Here is an 18,771-nt window from a genome sequence, read left to right as displayed (position 1 = left end):
TAGGGTTGAGTCAGTGATCCGATCACGTGGGTCCTACACACGTTATTGACGCAAAGATCGCTAGAGGTCTTCTCAGAACAATGACTGTACGTTAGAAAACATAAACGTCATCCACACTGTCCGTGATGGACCTATAGCTCCATACTTAAATTGAGGTGAAAATATGCCTAAAATTCCCAAAAAATTTCACCTTAAATTATTCAGAATAAAATATTGAAAACGGCATGATTGTTATGTTTTTATGTGACCATAATATCACTTCTCCAGAAAATATAGCAATATCATGGGTATATTACACTGTTTTGACGACAACAAACTTGTAATGTGCGAGGTTGTAAAAAAACGGGGGGGGTGCTTAACTTAATTCTTTGTGTATATATATATATATTACGAATAAATCCATTTTTCCTTTTGATTTGTCAAAGTATGCATTGACACTTTTATTTTATTCTTCGAAATATGTTTGTATTATTTTCCTACCAAGAAGTCTTGGGAACCAAGTAGTGGGTAAGGCCGCTTGGCCGGAGCAAGCAATCTAGAATTTGGCGAGGGTACCACCGGCACACAATGACTTACTATTACAGAAACTCCCATTGGATGCTTCTAAATCTCGCAATGAACATAAGCAAGCAGAAGAGCTGGCTTGGAATCTCCTCTGAATATCTGCTTACTGTCATGTGATGCATCATCTGCCTGGAAATCATCAGGGAAGTAGTTTGCAGTCATATTTCATTTCCTCAGCAATGAAGCCCAGGTTAGATGACTTGCAAAGGACCGTCCTGTTCAGCTCACACAGCTCGGATGAAGGCATCTCCGTTTGCATTCTGCCTGATCGTTTTCTCTTGTGAGATCCAAGGATAATCATCGGGCAGACAAGAACATCTGTAACACCTTTTATTGAGAAATCCCAAATTCCCACATTCATTAACAAACACATGTGGATACTTTCAAATATAATGATTCCACCAAACTGGCAGAAACGCAAGAACATTAAAGAGATTTCATCCTCTGCATAAAACCTTATTAATATCCTTTGCTGCAAATTTACACGATAGTTAAAAGCAAACCTTTACGTTCTCACATTCTCGTCCTGCAAACCAGTCGTAAAGATGCCGTGCAGCACATATACTGCTCTACAATTTATTTAACTGCACCAATTCCCCCCCCCCCCCCCCCTTCTTGTGGAGTCGGCCGGGTAGAGCTTTTGGCCCAAGTCTTTCACGAACCCGCAGTGCACATCCAGCCCTGACGTTCAACTGGATGTGATTTTGGCAGAAATTTGTAATTTATTTTCAGGATGCTGACGATAAATCGCCCACTCTTCATGAACGACACCCTTGGATCTTTAAGGTCCACCGGCTAATCCTACTAGTCTGGACACCCGGATTTATAGCTATCCGAGTGACGGCACAATTTGTGATCCAACACCCCACCTGTGAAACACCAATCCAATCGTTTATAGTCAGGTCAAGAACCTAACCGAGGTGGACAGCTCAGAGGTAAGTGTGATACCTCCGCACCATCATGCCGGACATGAAATACAACATATAACCTTCTCTTATTATTATTAATTAATAAACACACAGAGATAATGTTTTGTATCTGAGAACAAGCTGTTAAGTGCATATTCCCTTCTGCATCCTAAAATTACATGAGTATAATAAAGGGGGAAGCTGTACTGGAGCTTATTTTACAATTCTTATATCTTAGTGTTTCATGATGAACATAACCAGGTACCTAGAACTTGTGTACACTTTCCTGGTGATGCCATGAGTACCATCTCAATTGAAAGGAAATGAAAACCAATGCTCTACAGCTTCATGAGATTCATAAAAACAAATGTGAAAAATTTAAATATATTGCCATTGATCATTGATGTTACTCATTCGGAGACATACAGTGCCCATGAATTCTTCAGAACACAAGAATGATTGCGAAAGTTTTGACATGACTGATTTTGGTGAACTGATTACAGGACTTTCAGGGGACCTCAAGAACTTTGAAAGGCGCAGGCAGGTATTTGGAAAGAACCTGATTCCACCGAAGAAGCCAAAGTCTTTCATGGAGTTGGTGTGGGAGGCCTTGCAGGATGTAACACTCATCATCCTGGAAGTGGCAGCCATATTATCTTTAGGCCTTTCTTTCTATAAGCCTCAAGGAAAACGCAATGAAGGTATGCAAAGGCACAAATGTTTGCGGATGTTTGTTTCTAAAGAATAATAAATGTCGTTAACTTTACATGTGGATGATTTTGATGTTATCATGGGTTAAATGAAGGTCTGTTAATTCTTTTGTTTTTGCAATGTCACAGAAAACTAAAGAATGTATAATGAATGCATCCAAAAAAACTCAACAGAAACCTCTCTCATGATTTCTGAAAAATTGAAATAATGTGCACTGCTCTGTGGTAATGACCAGGATGGAAAATAATAATCAAATTTTATATTCAGAGTGAAGCAAGAAAAAACATGGAAATTCATTTTCATCAAAAAGTTATTTTTTGCCAACGTCCACCAAACAGTACAATGTGTGTGTGTATATATGTATATATATATATATATATATATATATATATATATATATATATATATATATACATACATACATACATACATACATACATAGATATATACATATATATATATATATATATATATATATATATATACAATACATACATATATATATATACAGCAATACCCCGGCCTACGTCATTAATTGGTTCGATAAGCCGTGACGTAACTCGGTTTTTGACGTAAACCGGGCGTAATGTCTTAAAAATGCCTTAAAATGAAGACAAACACCGTAAAACTGGAGTAAATAACTAGAGGAGGCTGCAGCTTCGCCCTGAATCTTTGCCGCTCCCCGTCGGGACTCCCTCCGTTGTTTTCTATCGGTCGGGTCTTCTCCTCGAACGGGGTGACCGGCACGGACGTGTCGACCGTGAGCAGGCTTGTGTGCCGAGTGGCTCCGCGGCCCGCTTCACCACGGCGTGCTTTACCCAACGTGTCCGAGCAGTTTCACCGGTGGTCGTGTCATGTCATCTGTGACGAACGAACGAGCTCAGGGTTCCGTGAACCCGGCCGCCCCGGGGATCGACGCTCGCCTCCAAGTCGTAGGCGTGCCCCGTCTTTCCTCGAGCGGCCGAAGTTGCGTGCTTCTTTTTTTTTGGACGATGCGATATACGCAGAAATGACGATGTACAGGCAGGCATTTGCAAATCCATGCACATGTGCACATGTACACGTCGATCGGTTCGTCGACGCCAGATGCCGGCGAGGTGCCTGACGAGGCACCCGGCTCGAGGCATGACACGGTCGTTCGTTTCACATGGGCCATGGGGCCTGACCTCGTTGCGGACATTGCACACTCTGCACGGTGACGTGACGTGACGTCTGCCACGGACGGTCGTCCGAGCCGGCATCGTCATGTTTCGCCGTTGCCATGTTACGTTGGTTGTTTTACACAGCAAAGGAACCTTTACACAGTAAAGGAATAATCACAAAAATACCAGCGAAAGGCAAAGCAAGCACGCGACCGCAACACAGGACAAAATGCATATGGCGTCGCCTTTGTTTTGAATGAGAACCAGCAGCTACGCGTACAATCAGTATACTGTACGTACATTTTAAAAATCTTTTTAATGTGCTTTTTATTGTATTTTAAATTGTTTTTTAGCTTCTTTTATTGTTAATTCATGTACTATTTCATTTATTTTAAATATATTTTTAAGGAAAATTTTTTTTTCCACATCCTCCTATTGTGATGTAGGAGTGACGTAAAGTCGCACATAATGACGTTCACTGAACTGAAATTTACTCTGGAAGATTGGCATAAAGTCGGATTTGACATAGGTCGAAATGGCGCAAAACGGGGTATTGCTGTCTGTATGTATATACTATATATATATATATACACATACTTATACTCTTAAACCCAGTCTTACCCAGTTCTTCCGCTGAACTTGGGGACGACAAAGAAGAAGACCTTTGTTGGTCGAAAGCTTGTCGAAAATTAAAGATCGACCGTCCTGAAGCTACGCCCACGTCTGATTTAATCTCCCGATTATATATATATATATTATATATATAAATAAATATACAGTATATTTATATATATAATTATATATATATATATAATTTAATAAACAGGAAGTAAATTCCTGCATGGGGCGAGTGTGAAAAATTCTTACTCAACCTGGGACTCGAACCCAAGAACCTCATCACTTACACGGTGATAGCCCACTGAGCTATTGAGTCTCCAGGATATCCACAGAGATTTCTCACACTAACACTGCAAGCTTTATAATGGCCGATGTCTTACGTGCCTGCTAGCAGACCCCAGATGTGAGTGTATGTGTGTGTGTGACTGCATTGAAGATGAACCCATCATGATGAATGTGTGTGACTGCAACCCAGAGGATTTGAACTGGTATAATGGCCAAAAATATTGGCACCCTTGAACCTTTTTCAAATAACTCACAATTTTCTCTTTAAAAAGTTTAAATTCACAAAAGTATTTGGTCTCCACAAATCTTTATTTCACTGTTAATATTACAGAACCTTTGTTTTTGATGCAGAACTTAATATATCCTTTTGAATCAGAAAATAAAAAGAAATGGCATTGACAAAATTATTGACACCCTAAACTTAATATTTGGTAGCACAGTCTTTGGACAAAATAAATGCAGTCAAGCACTTCCTATAGCCATGAATGAGCTTCCTTCATCTCTCTCCACTGGCAGTTTGGCCCACTCTTCTTGTGCAAACTGCTCCATTTCTCCAAGATTTGAAGGGTGCCATCTCCCAACTGCTTTTTTCAGATCTCCCCACAGGTTCTTTATACCCTTCCTCCCGTCCATGGTACACGGAATCTTGTGGTGAGGCTGTTGCCCAGAAACAACTTGCTTTCGTCTCCTGGAAAGCAAATCCAATGGAAGGAAATCTCATTTCCTTTCACAAAGCCCGAAACAAGTGTGTGTCCACCCTCAGGAGAGCCAGGAAACAATATCTCTCCGTTCTCAAGAACAACTCTCTTATCTGTCTCCCTCTTCCAAATCCTGGTGGCGTCTGGTCAAATCTGTTTCTGGTGTTTGTTCCCCCTCCATCCCCTCACTCACCTCAAACGGCTACATGGCTGAATCCGCACATGAAAAAGCTGAATGCCTCAATTCTGTGTTTGCCTCTAAATCTTGTGTCCCAAACCCATCCCTCTCTGTACCCACCATACCCAGCCGTACCCAGCTCCTCCTGGACTCTGTGTCCTTTCCTCCTGACAAGGTGGAAAAGTTTCTGTCAACCCTCGACTCTGATTCTGCAACTGGACCTGACGGCATTAGCCCCACGGGTCCTAAAATCCTGTTCTTCCGCTCTTTCACTCCCTCTCTCTGTTCTCTTCACCCTCTCCTTTGCTCAAGGTCATCTGCCATCTGCTTGGAAATCAGCCAACATCACCGCTTTGCACGAAAAAGGTGCAAAAACAGATCCTAGCAACGACAGACCAATCAGCCTTCTCCCAATTATCAGCAAAGTCATTGAATCCATCATTGCTTCAGATATGAAATCTTTCCTCTTCTCCAATGGCTTGATCTCTGATCATCAATTTGGTTTCAGACCTGGTCACTCTACTCTGTACATGCTGCTTCTGCTTTCTCAACAATGGATGGAGGTCCTCAATGCCAAACAGGAAATTAGAGCTGTCTCCCTTGACATATCACGTGCCTTTGATACGGTCTGGCACCCCGCTCTGCTCACCAAACTCTCCTCCTTTGGTATCCATGGAAATCTCCACGCATGGCTGGCGGACTTCCTCTTTAGTCGTAGTCAACGTGTGGCCCTGGATGGGTTTCTCTCATCTCCTCTTCCTGTTCAGGCTGGAGTTCCCCAAGGCAGTGTTCTGGGCCCTGTGCTTTTTCTGGTCTTCATCAATGATCTCTCTGACTCTCTTGAAAATCCTCTCTATCACTTTGCTGGTGACTCTACTTTCTGTCGCTCCATTCCTCATCCCTCAGGTCGGCAGTCTGCAGCCTCCTCACTCTCTGCAGACCTGGACAAAATCACAGACTGGTCAAACAAGTGGAACATGTCTTTCAATCCTGTCAAATCTCACACTCTTATGATGTCTCTCCGAAAAGACAGACTGGACAACCCTCCCATCCACTTTCTGAATAATCCTCTCCAATAAGTTCTGTCACTCAAGCTTTTGGGTCTCACTATCTGCCATGATCTTTCCTGGGAAAACCACATTTCAAATCTGGCCTCCAAAGCCAGTCGCCGACTGGGCATCCTCCATTGTGCGAAGTCCTTCCTTGGCACACCTGAGCTCCTCATCACATACAAGGCTTTCATCCGCAGCTCAATGGAATACTGCTCTCCCCTCTGGGCTGGTGCTCCTGCCTCACACCTAGCTCGTCTTCACGCTGTTGAAACCAAAGCGTTCAGAATCATTGGAACCTCCCGCGATGAAGCTAACCCCAAGGGCCTTTCACTCACTCACCGCAGGCAGGGTGGTGGTCTTTCCGTCTTCTACCGACTCCTCTCTGGCCTTGCCCCCCCAGCTCTCTCTGGGCTATGTCCCCCAAATATTCCTACAGATCGCACAAGATCTGCCTGCAACCCTCTTATGGTTAAACTGCCAAAATCAGGACTCTCTGTTCACCTTCACTCCTTCATGCCTCTTTTCTCCCGCCTCTGGAACAAACTCCCTCACTCTCTTCAATCCCACTCCACCCTCCAGGTCTTTAAAACAGCTGTTCACCACCATCTCTTATCTTCCCTCATCCAAAACCTTGATCTTCTCTACCCCCGCTAATTTCACCCCAAATCCACTTTTTTGAAGTACCAACTTCTGTTCGGGAGGTCCTTGGTGTCCTTGTGTTTTATACTTCTCCCGCCCCCCCCCCCCCTTCCCGCGCCTCCTCCCCCCGGGCCCTCTCCCTCCCACACGTCTCCCTGCTCTCAAATGTTATGTTTGTGTGCTTCCCTTTCTCTCCCCATCTTGTCTTCTGCTCCCTCTTGTGTGTTTTGTTTGTCTGGTTGATTTGTTTGTGAAATAAATGTTAGCTCTTTCACGAGCCCCGATTCAGTATACAAAAAAGAGAAAAAAAGGGGAAAAAAAAGAAGGTGTTCAATGGGATTTAGATCTGGACTCATTGCTGGCCACTTCAGAATAGTCCAGCGTTTTGTCTTGAACCATTCCTGGGTGCTTTTTGAAGTGTGTTTGGGGTCATTGTCCTGCTGCATTACCCATGACCTTCGACGAAGACCCAGCCTTCTGACACTGGGTTGAACATTGCGCTCACAAATGTGTTGGTAATCTCCTGATTTCATGATGCCATGCACTCATTCAAGGCACCCATTGCCAGAAGGCACAGCAACCCCAAATTATCAGTGAACCTCCTCCATGTTTGACTGTAGGGAATGTGTTCTTTTCTTTGAAGGCTTCATTTTGTTTTTTTGTAAACATAGAGATTATGTACTTTACCAAAAAGCTCTAATTTGCTATCATCTGTCCACAGGACAATCTCCCAGAAAGATGTTGGCTTGTTCAGGTGTGTTTCGGAAAACTTCAGTCGGGCTTTCTTCTGTCACTCTCTCAGCAGTGGGGTCATCCTGGGTCTCCTACCATAGAACCCCCTTTCATTGAGTTGGTGATGGATGGTGTGAGTTGAAACTGTTGTACTTTGTGTGTGAAGGTCAGCTTGAATCTGTTTGGCAATTGATCGAGGTGCTTTCTCCACCATTTGAACAATCCTTTGCTGCAATCTTCGATCAAGTTCTCTTTTGCGCCATGTCCAGGAAGGTTGGCTACAGTACCTTGGGCCTTAAACTTCCTGATAACATTGCATACGGTGGACGCAGGAACATCAAGGGCTCTGGAGATGGACTTGTAGCCTTGAGATTGTCCATGCTTGGCTACAATCTTGTGTCTGATTTCCTCAGACAATTCTCTGGTTTTCTTTCTTTTCTCCATGCTCATTGCGGTACACACAAAACAGCAGAATGAGTCCATTTCTCTATTAAAATTGGTTGAATGAGTGATTTTTATATTGCAGGCACCTGCAACTCACCACAGGTGAGTTCAATTCCAAAGTAAAGGAAAATCATCTGCTTGAAATCTAATTAATTCTAACAACTTCTGAATGGTGCCAATAATATTGTCTGGGCCAATTTAGGATTTCTGTGTGGAATAATCTAAGACTTAGTAATTACATATATATATGGGCTGTTGACGCGTTATCAACGGAGGTCCGTGGTTCGAGCCCCACATTGAGTCAGAATTTTTTCACACTTAGCCCCTCGCAGGAATTTGATTCCTGTTTATAAAAAAAAATAGAAATATATATATTGTTACGGACGCGGTTAAAGATGTTATTTACCAAGCGGTGGTATTGCCGCGACCTAACAGTTTCCCCGATTCTTCCCCAACTCACCCGATTCACCCAGACGTTGGCCAAATCGCGCTATGCCAAATCAATGGTAGAAAGGACACGACGACTGGGAAAGAGGAAACGACGCAAGGGGTACAGTTCTCAAGACCTCCGGAGGAGGGTATAATTACAGTGGTGGAGAAAAGGGGTAGATTACAAGACAGTGAGGTAAAGACACAGAAGAGATGGGCACTTAATTACCGTCTTATCTTATCCCAGACAGACCACAGACAAACGGAACAAGGCAGACTTACGCAGGGATTGATGGCAGGAAGGGACAGGTAGGTCGATAGCTCAAGGTGCACCTTGGCTCGGGGACAGGATAAAGCACGGTCCAGAAGATGCGGGGAGGTGTCACAGCGCTCGAAGGGGACGTCTTTCTTTCTCCAGGCTCCGCGCGCATCTGACGTCACCTCCCTCTCACTGCGCATGCTCAGCGGGGAGTGACACGCCCTCGGCTGGTTGGTTCCGCCCCACTGGGGCCGGTCCGCCGCTTCCATTGGGTGCGGGGGTTACCGGGCTCCGCCCTTGACGAGGAGCTGACAGGGAGCCCCTATTTGGTAACCCTGTCGAGCACATGTTTGATGGCGGCTCGTTGGGAAGGCCTGGTGCCCTCCCAACACCCCCTACCAACCAAGCCGGAGTGAGGACGCGCACTTCCTGCGCTCGTTGTTGTTGTTGTTGTTGTTGTTGAACTGTGAGGAAGAGCTGCGGGGAGGTATTGGGAGGTCCTAAACTTCCTAACGGTGCCATACAATCACATTCTGGTGCAACGAAGGGTCAGAATTAATGGAAACGAGTCCTTAACTGACATAGACTAAGAATAACTAGCAAGATGTCCTATAGTTGTCTTACATGAGATGCGGTGAACCTGGGCACGACATTTAATGGGGGAAATAGGGGGAGGTCGGGTCTACAGAGTGTTGTTTACAGAAAATGGGACTAGGGAATGGGGGATTTGGGGAGAGTTGGGAAGTATTAAGGAAATAGGGGAATATTTACAAGCGGATATGGATGGATGCAAATCCCATATCCGCAACAATATATTGTTATTGTTTTGGAAGTGTGGTTCAGGATTTACCATAAGGGGACTTCTCAGACTCACAACTGCTGGTCTTGAGGCCAACGGTCGCGAATACCTCTATATTGCCAAAGCATGAAACTTAACTATTATATTAACTATTATATATACTGTTCCAACAATTATATTAAGTCAAGAAAATATAAAGGAATGTGCCAAAAGTGTAACTTTATTCAATAAAATGAAAATATATAATTGACCAGCGGGAATTGAGTACAATCAAAATAATTAAGCAGCACGATTGATGGGAAGGCTTCCGCAGTCGCGCATGTATACTCCGTGGGGAAATCTCTGGAGTAAGGAAGGCACAAAAATCGAATTGAAAGAACGTGGCCCTCCTCCTGCTGTGCCTGTAGTGGACTTAATTTATTTCCTTCCTTTAAAAAGTAGAAAGTACACCGATGGACGAACAAAGGCCTGTTTCAAGGTAAACCTTTGGTCCTTTGGGGTTGTCAATTTTGATGAACGAGTACTTTATGCGTGTTTATGCTTTACTCATTTACTGCAACAGAATTTTGAACAGCCTTCGGTGCCTCGGTCCACTCACAAGCGCTCATATGGGAGGTGTGTGTGTGTGTGTGTGTGTGTGTGTGTGTGTGTGTGTGTGTGTGTGTGTGTGTGTGTGTGTGTGTGTGTGTGTGTGTGTGTGTGTGTGTGGTCATTAAGCATAACATATCGATCTCTTTGCAAACCACCTCCCCTCCTCCCCTCACCGTTCACTCTTCCTTTTCTTCCCCTCCCTCTCTCTTCTCGCTCTCTCTCTCACCCCTCTCCATCCCTCTGTATCTGCCTCCACTCCCCCCCCCCTTTCTCCCCCACCACCCCCACTCTCTCTCTCCCTTCCCCTCTCCTCTCTCTCCCTCCTTTCTTAATATTCCCATTATGAAGCGACTGTCTTACCCAGAAATGTTGGGTACATTTGCTCATATATATATATATATATATATATATATATATATATATATATATATATATATATATATATATATATATATATATACGTATATATATACGTATATATATATATATATATATATATATATATATATATATATATATATATATATAAATGAATAGGATTATAATAATTAATAGGTATAGGTAGGTGTATGTGGGAAAATTATGTGCCCAGACATGTAATCAAACTCAGGTCCTCTGGTGTATCATACCAGCACTCTGCCATCTGAGCTATATGGCCAACACCCACTGAGTATGTAATTTTCCCACATATAGAAATCCCACTCCCTTTCTGCCGCTGCTTTTGGGGCAACTCGCTGCCAACCATAGGAGTAGTGATGGCCTGTCCACGAAAGGGTCTCCCCCCCCCCCCCCCATAGATTATTACACTAATACTAGTCACACATACTTTTATTTGTCCGAGGAGAGGGTATTGCATTTGGGGCCATTTGTTTGTTTGTCCAGACAGAATGTGAGTATGTGTATGATTACATTCGACCCTTTAAGACACCAAAAACCCTTCAGTCCCTTACAACCCCAAGACCAAGAAGACCCGAAAGACCATGAAGACCATAAGACCCCTAAAACTCTTAAGGTCCCTTAGACCCTTCAAGATCTCAAAAACCCTTTAGAGCCTTTAAAACCCCAAGACCCCCTGAGACCCCTAAAGGCCATTCAAGTTTAGACCCTTTATAACCCTAAGACCATATAAGATCCCTAAGATCCTTTCAACCCCTAAGACCTTGTACGATCCTTAAGACCCTTTAGAACCCTAACACCCTTTAAGACCCTGAAGACCCTTTGGACCCTAAATCCTTTAGACCTCTAAGACTCCTCAGACTCCTAACACCCATTAAGACCCTTTAGACCCCCTAAGACCATTCAGACCACAAAGACCCCTAAGTCACGTAAGACACTTTAGACGCCTCATACCTTTTAAAAGCACAATGACCCTTTGTAACCCTAAGACCCTTTAAGACCCTTCACACCCCATATACCTCGTTACACTTTAGAACCCTTAGACACTTTAGATCCTCTTAGACCCTTTAGAACCCTGAAGACCCTTAGACTCCTTTATACCCTTTCGACCTTCACACATTTCAGACATTTTAATACCCTGTAAACTCATTTGACCTTTCGACCCTTTTATATATTTCAGAAACATTTAGACCCCTTCAAACAATTCCAACCCTTTAGACATTAAATTACACCTTTTAGACCCCTTCGACCTTTTCAGACCCTTTAGACACTTTATACTAGTGGTTCTCAACTAGATTCAGTCCACGGACCACCAGGCCAATCAAAAATTTTCCTGGACCTCCTCCGTTTTGAGGCATGATAAAAAAGACAATAAACATTTTGGTTTGAAATGTATTTCGTACTTACAGATTTTTGGATTAATGTTGCTGTGGACCATCGAAAAAAGTCACCATGGACCACCTGTTGAGAACCACTACTTTAGACCATTTCAACCTTTACACCTTTTAAACCATTTGACCTTTTCAACATTTCAGAACTTTACACATTTACAACTAGACCATTTCGACCTTTTATTTGCAATAACCCTGGTGTTGGTGTAGCGGCTAGGGTGCCGGCTTAGTGATACCTAGGGATCCTGGGTTCGAATCCCAGTAGATCGCTGAATTAACGCCAGGGGGGTTGACTCAGCCTGTCATCCTTCCGAGGTCGGCTAATTGAGTACCAGTTCACTGGTAATTCCCTGTTTGTCGTTAAAGGCGGCAAAAAGGGTTGGCGTCAGGAAGGGTTTGTCGTTAAAGGCGGCAAAAAGGGTTGGCGTCAGGAAGGGCATCCGGCCGTAAAACATTGCTTCAAAAAGGGGACCGAAAAACAACAACAACCACGGTTCCCAAAAAAGGCCAACCCCCACTTTGCGGGGAAAAATGGCCTCTAAAGGTGTTTTTTTTTTTTTGTTTTTTTTTGCAATCAGCAACCTTTCATATAGTACATCCTTCCATTTATTTGCCACACAAAACACACTACAAAACAAGTCCTCGCGAGGGTCTGCAATCTCTGATTGGTCTTTCTAGTTGTTTCTGCATTTGGGGGAAAGGAGGGCCGGTGTTATTTAAACAGAGGAGACACATACTGAAATGTTAGTGGGAAGACAGACATGTTTTAAGGTGAAAATGCACAACCATGTACATGCTGGTTAGTTTTGTAAGTTAATGAATACACCTGTGTACTTCTGTGATACAGCCTGTGGGGAGGCCTCAGGTGGTGTGGAAGATGAGGGAGAGGCCGAAGCTGGCTGGATTGAAGGTGTCGCCATCTTGCTTTCTGTAGTCTGTGTTGTGCTCGTCACAGCATTTAATGACTGGAGCAAAGAGAAACAGTTCCGTGGACTGCAGAACCGCATTGAGCAGGAGCAGCGGTTCGCGGTTGTCCGTGCGGGCACCGTTTCTCAAATTGGTGTTGCTGAGCTCGTCGTAGGAGATATTGCTCAGGTGAAGTACGGTGAGTGTGGACCAGCCCTTCTACATTACCTTTCAGTTACAGGTTCACTGTTAGTACAACATAATAGGGAGGTGAAGAGGGTGGCTATTTATTTATTTATTGTCTAATTATTTTCTATTTAATTATTTATTTAAACTCTGATGTTTAACACACAAACAATCCCTTCCATGTGGCTGATTCACTGCTGAGCAGGTGACTTGCTTCCTGCTGATGGAGTCATCATCCACAGCAACGACCTCAAAGTGGATGAGAGTTCTCTGACTGGCGAGTCTGACCATGTGCAAAAAGGCCAGGACAGAGACCCAATGCTTCTGTCAGGTGAACCAAAAGATCTTTGGACAAAAAACTTACATTTGAGATATTTAGAGAGAAAGAAAAGTTGATTCGGGTGAACCGTAGCTTGTGCATGGTGATGTGGATTTTTTGTTGTTTTTTTGTGATACTTAGTCGAGGCTCATATAAAGACTAACACATAGAACGTATAATAAAGAGAGCAGGAGACAAGAGAGGTTTCTCATTTTACAATCCATCATCTGTCTTGTGAGCTTTTGTGGGCCGTATAACGATGCCATAGTGAGGAAAACATCCTTAGGAATGAAATGATAGCCATATTTTTGTGATATACAAAGGGAGCAGATCTAAATCTTTCACATCTGTCATGATGCTCCAGACCCAGATGCCCTTGGGCCATGAGATGGCTGATGGATGTATAAAAGACGGTGTTGATGGATGTTCCAAATGGACCATTTGCCGGTTCAATTTTTCCCTTCTTCAAGGTTGCTTGCGCTCTTGTTCAAGGTCACTTTGTTGCCATGAGGATCCCATTCCATCTGCGTTGGATGTAATCCATGGTTCCGTTGGCCCTTCAGTGCTGCCATGGAACGAATGTTGCCTCATTAGCTTGTTAGCTTGATAATAATTTGATGCTCACAAACAAAATTTGCCTGAAGACAAAGATCCAGGCATTGCAGGCAGTTTATATTATGAAGGATTCTTCAATGACACATTGATGGGCACTGCTTGATTATAATCACATCACGAAGCCACACTACTCACTCTTAGTCAGCAAATACTAACCACTCTCCTCTCCAATCAGCACTTCCAGTACCAAGGGAAACTGATAAAATTGCTTCTCTAATGGACACCCATTTATTCTGTACACAAAACGTGGTTGGACTTCTCGGCCTCCATCCGATAGTCTGCCCCCATCTTTCACCTCCTAACACGATTGGAATTGGAACTTTGTATTAACGATTTGAAACCACATTCCCAGAATATACAGTATTACATGTACACATTCAAATGTATTATTAGTGCATGATTAAATGTTATTCTTAAAAATAATGAATGTTAAAATGTTTTTAAAAAATGATTAATTAAATTGATATACAGGGTGAGACAAAAGTAGCGCCCGATTTCTGTTTTTATATATATATATATATTTCTGTCAGTTGATTGTTTGTTTGCCATTTGTATTACAGTGTACAAGAAGGTAGAAATAGATGAATGACATGTTTATCTAACCATTTATTCGGGGGAAAATTATTCAGAAAGGGTCCAATCAAAGATCAAAGATCAAAAATCAAATCAAATCCCTCAACGAAAAAGGGTCCAATTATCCCTAATGGAGATATGGCTGCCCAAACTGTCACGCCAGGTAAATTTACCTCCTTCTCAACTGTCACTCTTGGGTTCTCTGCAGCCCAGTAGACACAATTGTGTCTGTTAATTGTGCCGTTAATCTTAAAACATGCCTCATCTGACCACCAGATGTTGTCTAGCATTGTGTCCTCTTCGTCAAGTTTAGCTAAGAACTCTTAGCAAGCAAAATTGACGACGGCGGTCGTCATCTCCATCATGAAGGGCATGCAGTAAGCGTGGAATGCAAGGTTTCCATTTTTTCTGGTGAAGGATATGGATAACACTTGATTGGCTCACTTCCAACTCTGCAGATAAATGGCGAGTTGACTTTTGCGGACTTTGTTCCAGTCTCCTGATGGCTTCTTCAGCCTTAGCTACATTCGTTGCCTTTTTCGGACGACCGGACTTCTTTGCAGTGGCTACCGACCGACCCTGTTGCTTAAAATTTCTCGACAATCAATCGTATGTTTCTTCCCTGGGGTGGGTTAATATCAAATTCCTGTGCCAAACGGCGTGCCGCCATCGTTGGTTGTTCATTACATTTGTAGTAATGTTTCACGGCCGCAATGCGTTGATTCATTGAAAGGTAATTCATGGTTCGATTTGGTGCAAATGCAGTAACTTTCCAAACTCTCAGCAATAACCTGCAAAACAAAAATAATAATTAATAAATTATGAAAATTAACAATCTGCAAGACAATTATTAACAACATGACATCCCAGAAATAATCTGACAGCCGAAAAAACAGAAATCGGGCGCGGGCGCTACTTTTGATTCACCCTGTATGTTGGAAAATTACATGCCCAGACCAGGAATTGAACCCAGGTCCTCTGGAAAAGTTTTGGAAAATTTGGAAATTCCTGTTCGGGGCATGTCATCTTCCCACATATATCAATTTAATTTAATTATCCTGTTCATTTATGTAAATAATTGGTTATTAATGGTTAAAAATAATTTAATTTAATTATTCATTAATAAATGTTATTCTTAACAATAATTAATGTTAAAATGTTAAACAATAATTAATTAATGTTAAAAAGAATTAAATTTAATTATTCATTGTTAAATGTTATTCTTAAAAATAATCATACTAAAATACGCAATTTTGTGTCTATCTGATGATTTTTTGACCACGATACATTCCGTCGTTACTTATCCAATGTCAAAATATATAAAAAGAGGGAGCGGAAGACAATATGGGGAGAGAAGGGGAAGCACACAAACACAACATTTGAGAGCAGGGAGAAGTGTGGGAGGGAGAGGGCTTGGGGGGAGGAGGCGTGGGAAGGGGGGGGGGGGAACAATGAAGGTTGTAGCACATTCATTTCCCCCCCCTCCCCAAGGGGGTTTTCTCCCCAGAGCGGGTTTTCCCCACCATTGCCGTCAATGGCGTTGCGTGTTGAGGTGTATATCAATGTTAAATTAGCTTTATCATGGCGTTTTTCCAAAGAATATTTATCGTGGCGTTTTTCCAACGACACTTTTAATAACAAAATTAATGAAAATCGCATATTATTAATGTTATGACAAAACAATATTTATACTAATAATGTCCCACTTACCCAAGGCGCTTTTCCTGCAGTGATAACGTGTATAAATAGCTTATAGTTTTAATGGCGTTTCCGTGAGAGCAACAGCTTCCACGGGAAGTAAAAATATTATAAACCACAAACACGTTTGATCACCTTTTAAATGGTCAATAATGCTGTTTGACAAAGAACTGAAATAAATTTGGAAAAATTCTGACATTAGTCCATGCTTACAACGTCGACGATCGCTCCTGGTCGTAGAACTACTGCTGTCTATATAACCTCCAAGGGTTAATAACACGACCCTTCCTGTTGTTGTCATGGAGTAAATATTACTTTCGGGAATTTAGAATGGTGAGGCCCGGTCTGATCCTTTAATTGACCTGCTCTAACAATAACATGTTATAATGTCATGCATGGTCTGATCAATTCAATGACCTGATCTAACATGTTGTAATGTCATGCATGTGCTCATCCTTTCAATGACCTGATCTAACATGTTATAATAATAATAATAATAATTCATTTATTTTGTATAGCGCTTTTCATGAAGCCCAAAGGCTCTTTGACAGAGTGCAAAACATAATGCATAACAAAACATGAAAACAACAATTGCAAAAAGACAAGATCATTATATCATTACAAAAAGTTATATCATGCACATTCTGCTCCTTTCAATGACCTGATCTAACATGTTATATCATGCACGTTCTGATCCTTTTAATGACCTGATTTAACATGTTATAATGTCATGCATGTGCTGATCCTTTCAATGACCTGATCTAACACATTATGACATCATGCATGTTCTGATCCTTTCAATGACCTGATCTAACATGTTCTACATTGGGGAAACCCCTTTTAATGATCCTTTTAAGGACCTGATTTAACATGTTATAATGTCATGCATGTGCTGATCCTTTCATTGACCTGATCTAACATGTTATAATATCATGCATGTTCTCATCCTTTCAATGACCTGATTTAACATGTTATAATGTCATGCATGTTCTGATCCTTTCAATGGCCGAATCTAACATAAGTAATGGTAATAATAATTGGCAATAATAAAAATTATAATAACACGACTCCCCCTGCCACTCCCTTAGTGAACGGGTGTACTAGTCATACTAAAATATGCCATTTGGTGTCTGTCTGATTATTATTTTTACCGCGATACATTCCGTCGTTACCTATCCAATCTCAACCAAACTTTACAGGATGACTAAGGGTTATACAATGAAGGTTGTAGTGCATTCATTCCCCCCCCCCCTCCCCAAGAGGGTTTTCTCCCCCGTGCGGATTTTCCCCGGCATTGCCGACAATGGAGTTGCATGTTGAGGTGTATATCAATGTTAAGTTAGCTTTATCGTGGCGTTTTTCGAAGGCCGCTTCGAATAACAAAACTAATGATAATCACATAATATTAATGTTATTACAAAACAATATTAATACCAATAATATCCCACCTCCCCAAGGGGTTTTTCTCCTTGAACAAACATCGAGTCAACATTTATAAATAGCTTATCATGGCGTTTCCGTGGGAGCAACGGCCTCTACCAGGGGTAAAAATATTATAAACCACAAACACACATGATTAGCTTTTTAAACAGTCGCTAATGCTATTTATACCACAAAACAAATAAATTTGGAGGAACCCCGACATCCGTGAGGTAAGTTTTACTTACAGAACTGAGCGAAGATCTACTGTGCTCTATTCACCACACTAGGGTTGGGTAAATAGCATGACCCTTTCTGCCGCTAACGTGGTGTTTTTCGTAGCGGACTTTTGAAACTCGCTCCTGCTGTTTAACACGAAACTGAAAGGGAGGAAGCCTGGGATGTGCTCATTTACCAATCTGCTAGCTAACGCTTGCCAAGCCAGCCGTTCCTTAAGGGTTTTGAATGAAATGCTTGCTCGAATGCTTAAACCACTTGGCGATCTCTCCACAATAAACTTGGTAAATGAACACACACCCAATGTTCTTGAGACCCGACCATAGATCAACTGTAATGTATATACCCCAAAGAGGAATGACCCTTCCTGCCCCTCCTGTAGTGTGCGGGTGCACTTGTTAATGTTAAAATGTTTAAAAAAAAAAATTAATTCTTAATGTTAAAAAATAATTAAATTAAATATTCATTATTAAATGTATTAAACATACAGAATGTACACATTCCCTAAGTATTAATGCTCAAGCCAAACAGAAAGTATTTGTTTCCATCAACTGCGTGGTTCACACGAGAGAGGTCGGGCATTTGATTAAACTTTTTAATGGGAAAAGTTTAATTAACAAAGCAAAACGTTTCATCGATTATTGTATCATTTATAGCCTCAAACATATATTCTATTGATGTTGCAAATGTACCAAAGAGCAATAAATGTATACAAATGCATTACACTTGAGCCCCTCCTCCCTCGCCACCAACACCTTTCCCTGCATATATGTAATAAATAGATGAGCCCATCGTGAAATACAAAGGAATATGGATGTAAGTTTGATAAAGTGAGTGGTATAATAATGGGGTTAGTTCATGTAAGATAAATAAATGGATGCAGTAAATGAATGGGGTTTGGATATGGCACAGGCATGAGGGCCAAATGACCTTCTCTTGTGTCTTGGTTTATTTTAATATCCAGTATGCCATTGCCAGGTTG

General features: G+C 42.0%; 1 protein-coding gene across 6 annotated transcripts in view; it reads left to right on the top strand.

Moving 5' to 3' along the window:
- The window catches only part of LOC137425570 (plasma membrane calcium-transporting ATPase 2), a 211,145-nt gene that overhangs the window by 80,594 nt on the left and 111,780 nt on the right, over window positions 1–18,771 (top strand). For all 6 annotated transcript variants that reach the window (XM_068114130.2, XM_068114134.2, XM_068114133.2 and 3 more), the window contains exons 3-5: window positions 1,976–2,173; window positions 12,684–12,941; window positions 13,134–13,259. In XM_068114130.2, the coding sequence (XP_067970231.1) occupies window positions 1,976–2,173; window positions 12,684–12,941; window positions 13,134–13,259 (582 nt within the window). The remainder of the gene's footprint in view (window positions 1–1,975; window positions 2,174–12,683; window positions 12,942–13,133; window positions 13,260–18,771) is intronic.

The sequence above is a fragment of the Myxine glutinosa genome, chromosome 4 (assembly GCF_964187855.1).
Source record: "Myxine glutinosa chromosome 4, kmMyxGlut1.1, whole genome shotgun sequence".
In the NCBI taxonomy this organism is placed as follows: domain Eukaryota; kingdom Metazoa; phylum Chordata; class Myxini; order Myxiniformes; family Myxinidae; genus Myxine; species Myxine glutinosa.
Note: the sequence above shows the minus strand (reverse complement) of the source record. Positions and strands in the feature narration are given on the sequence as shown.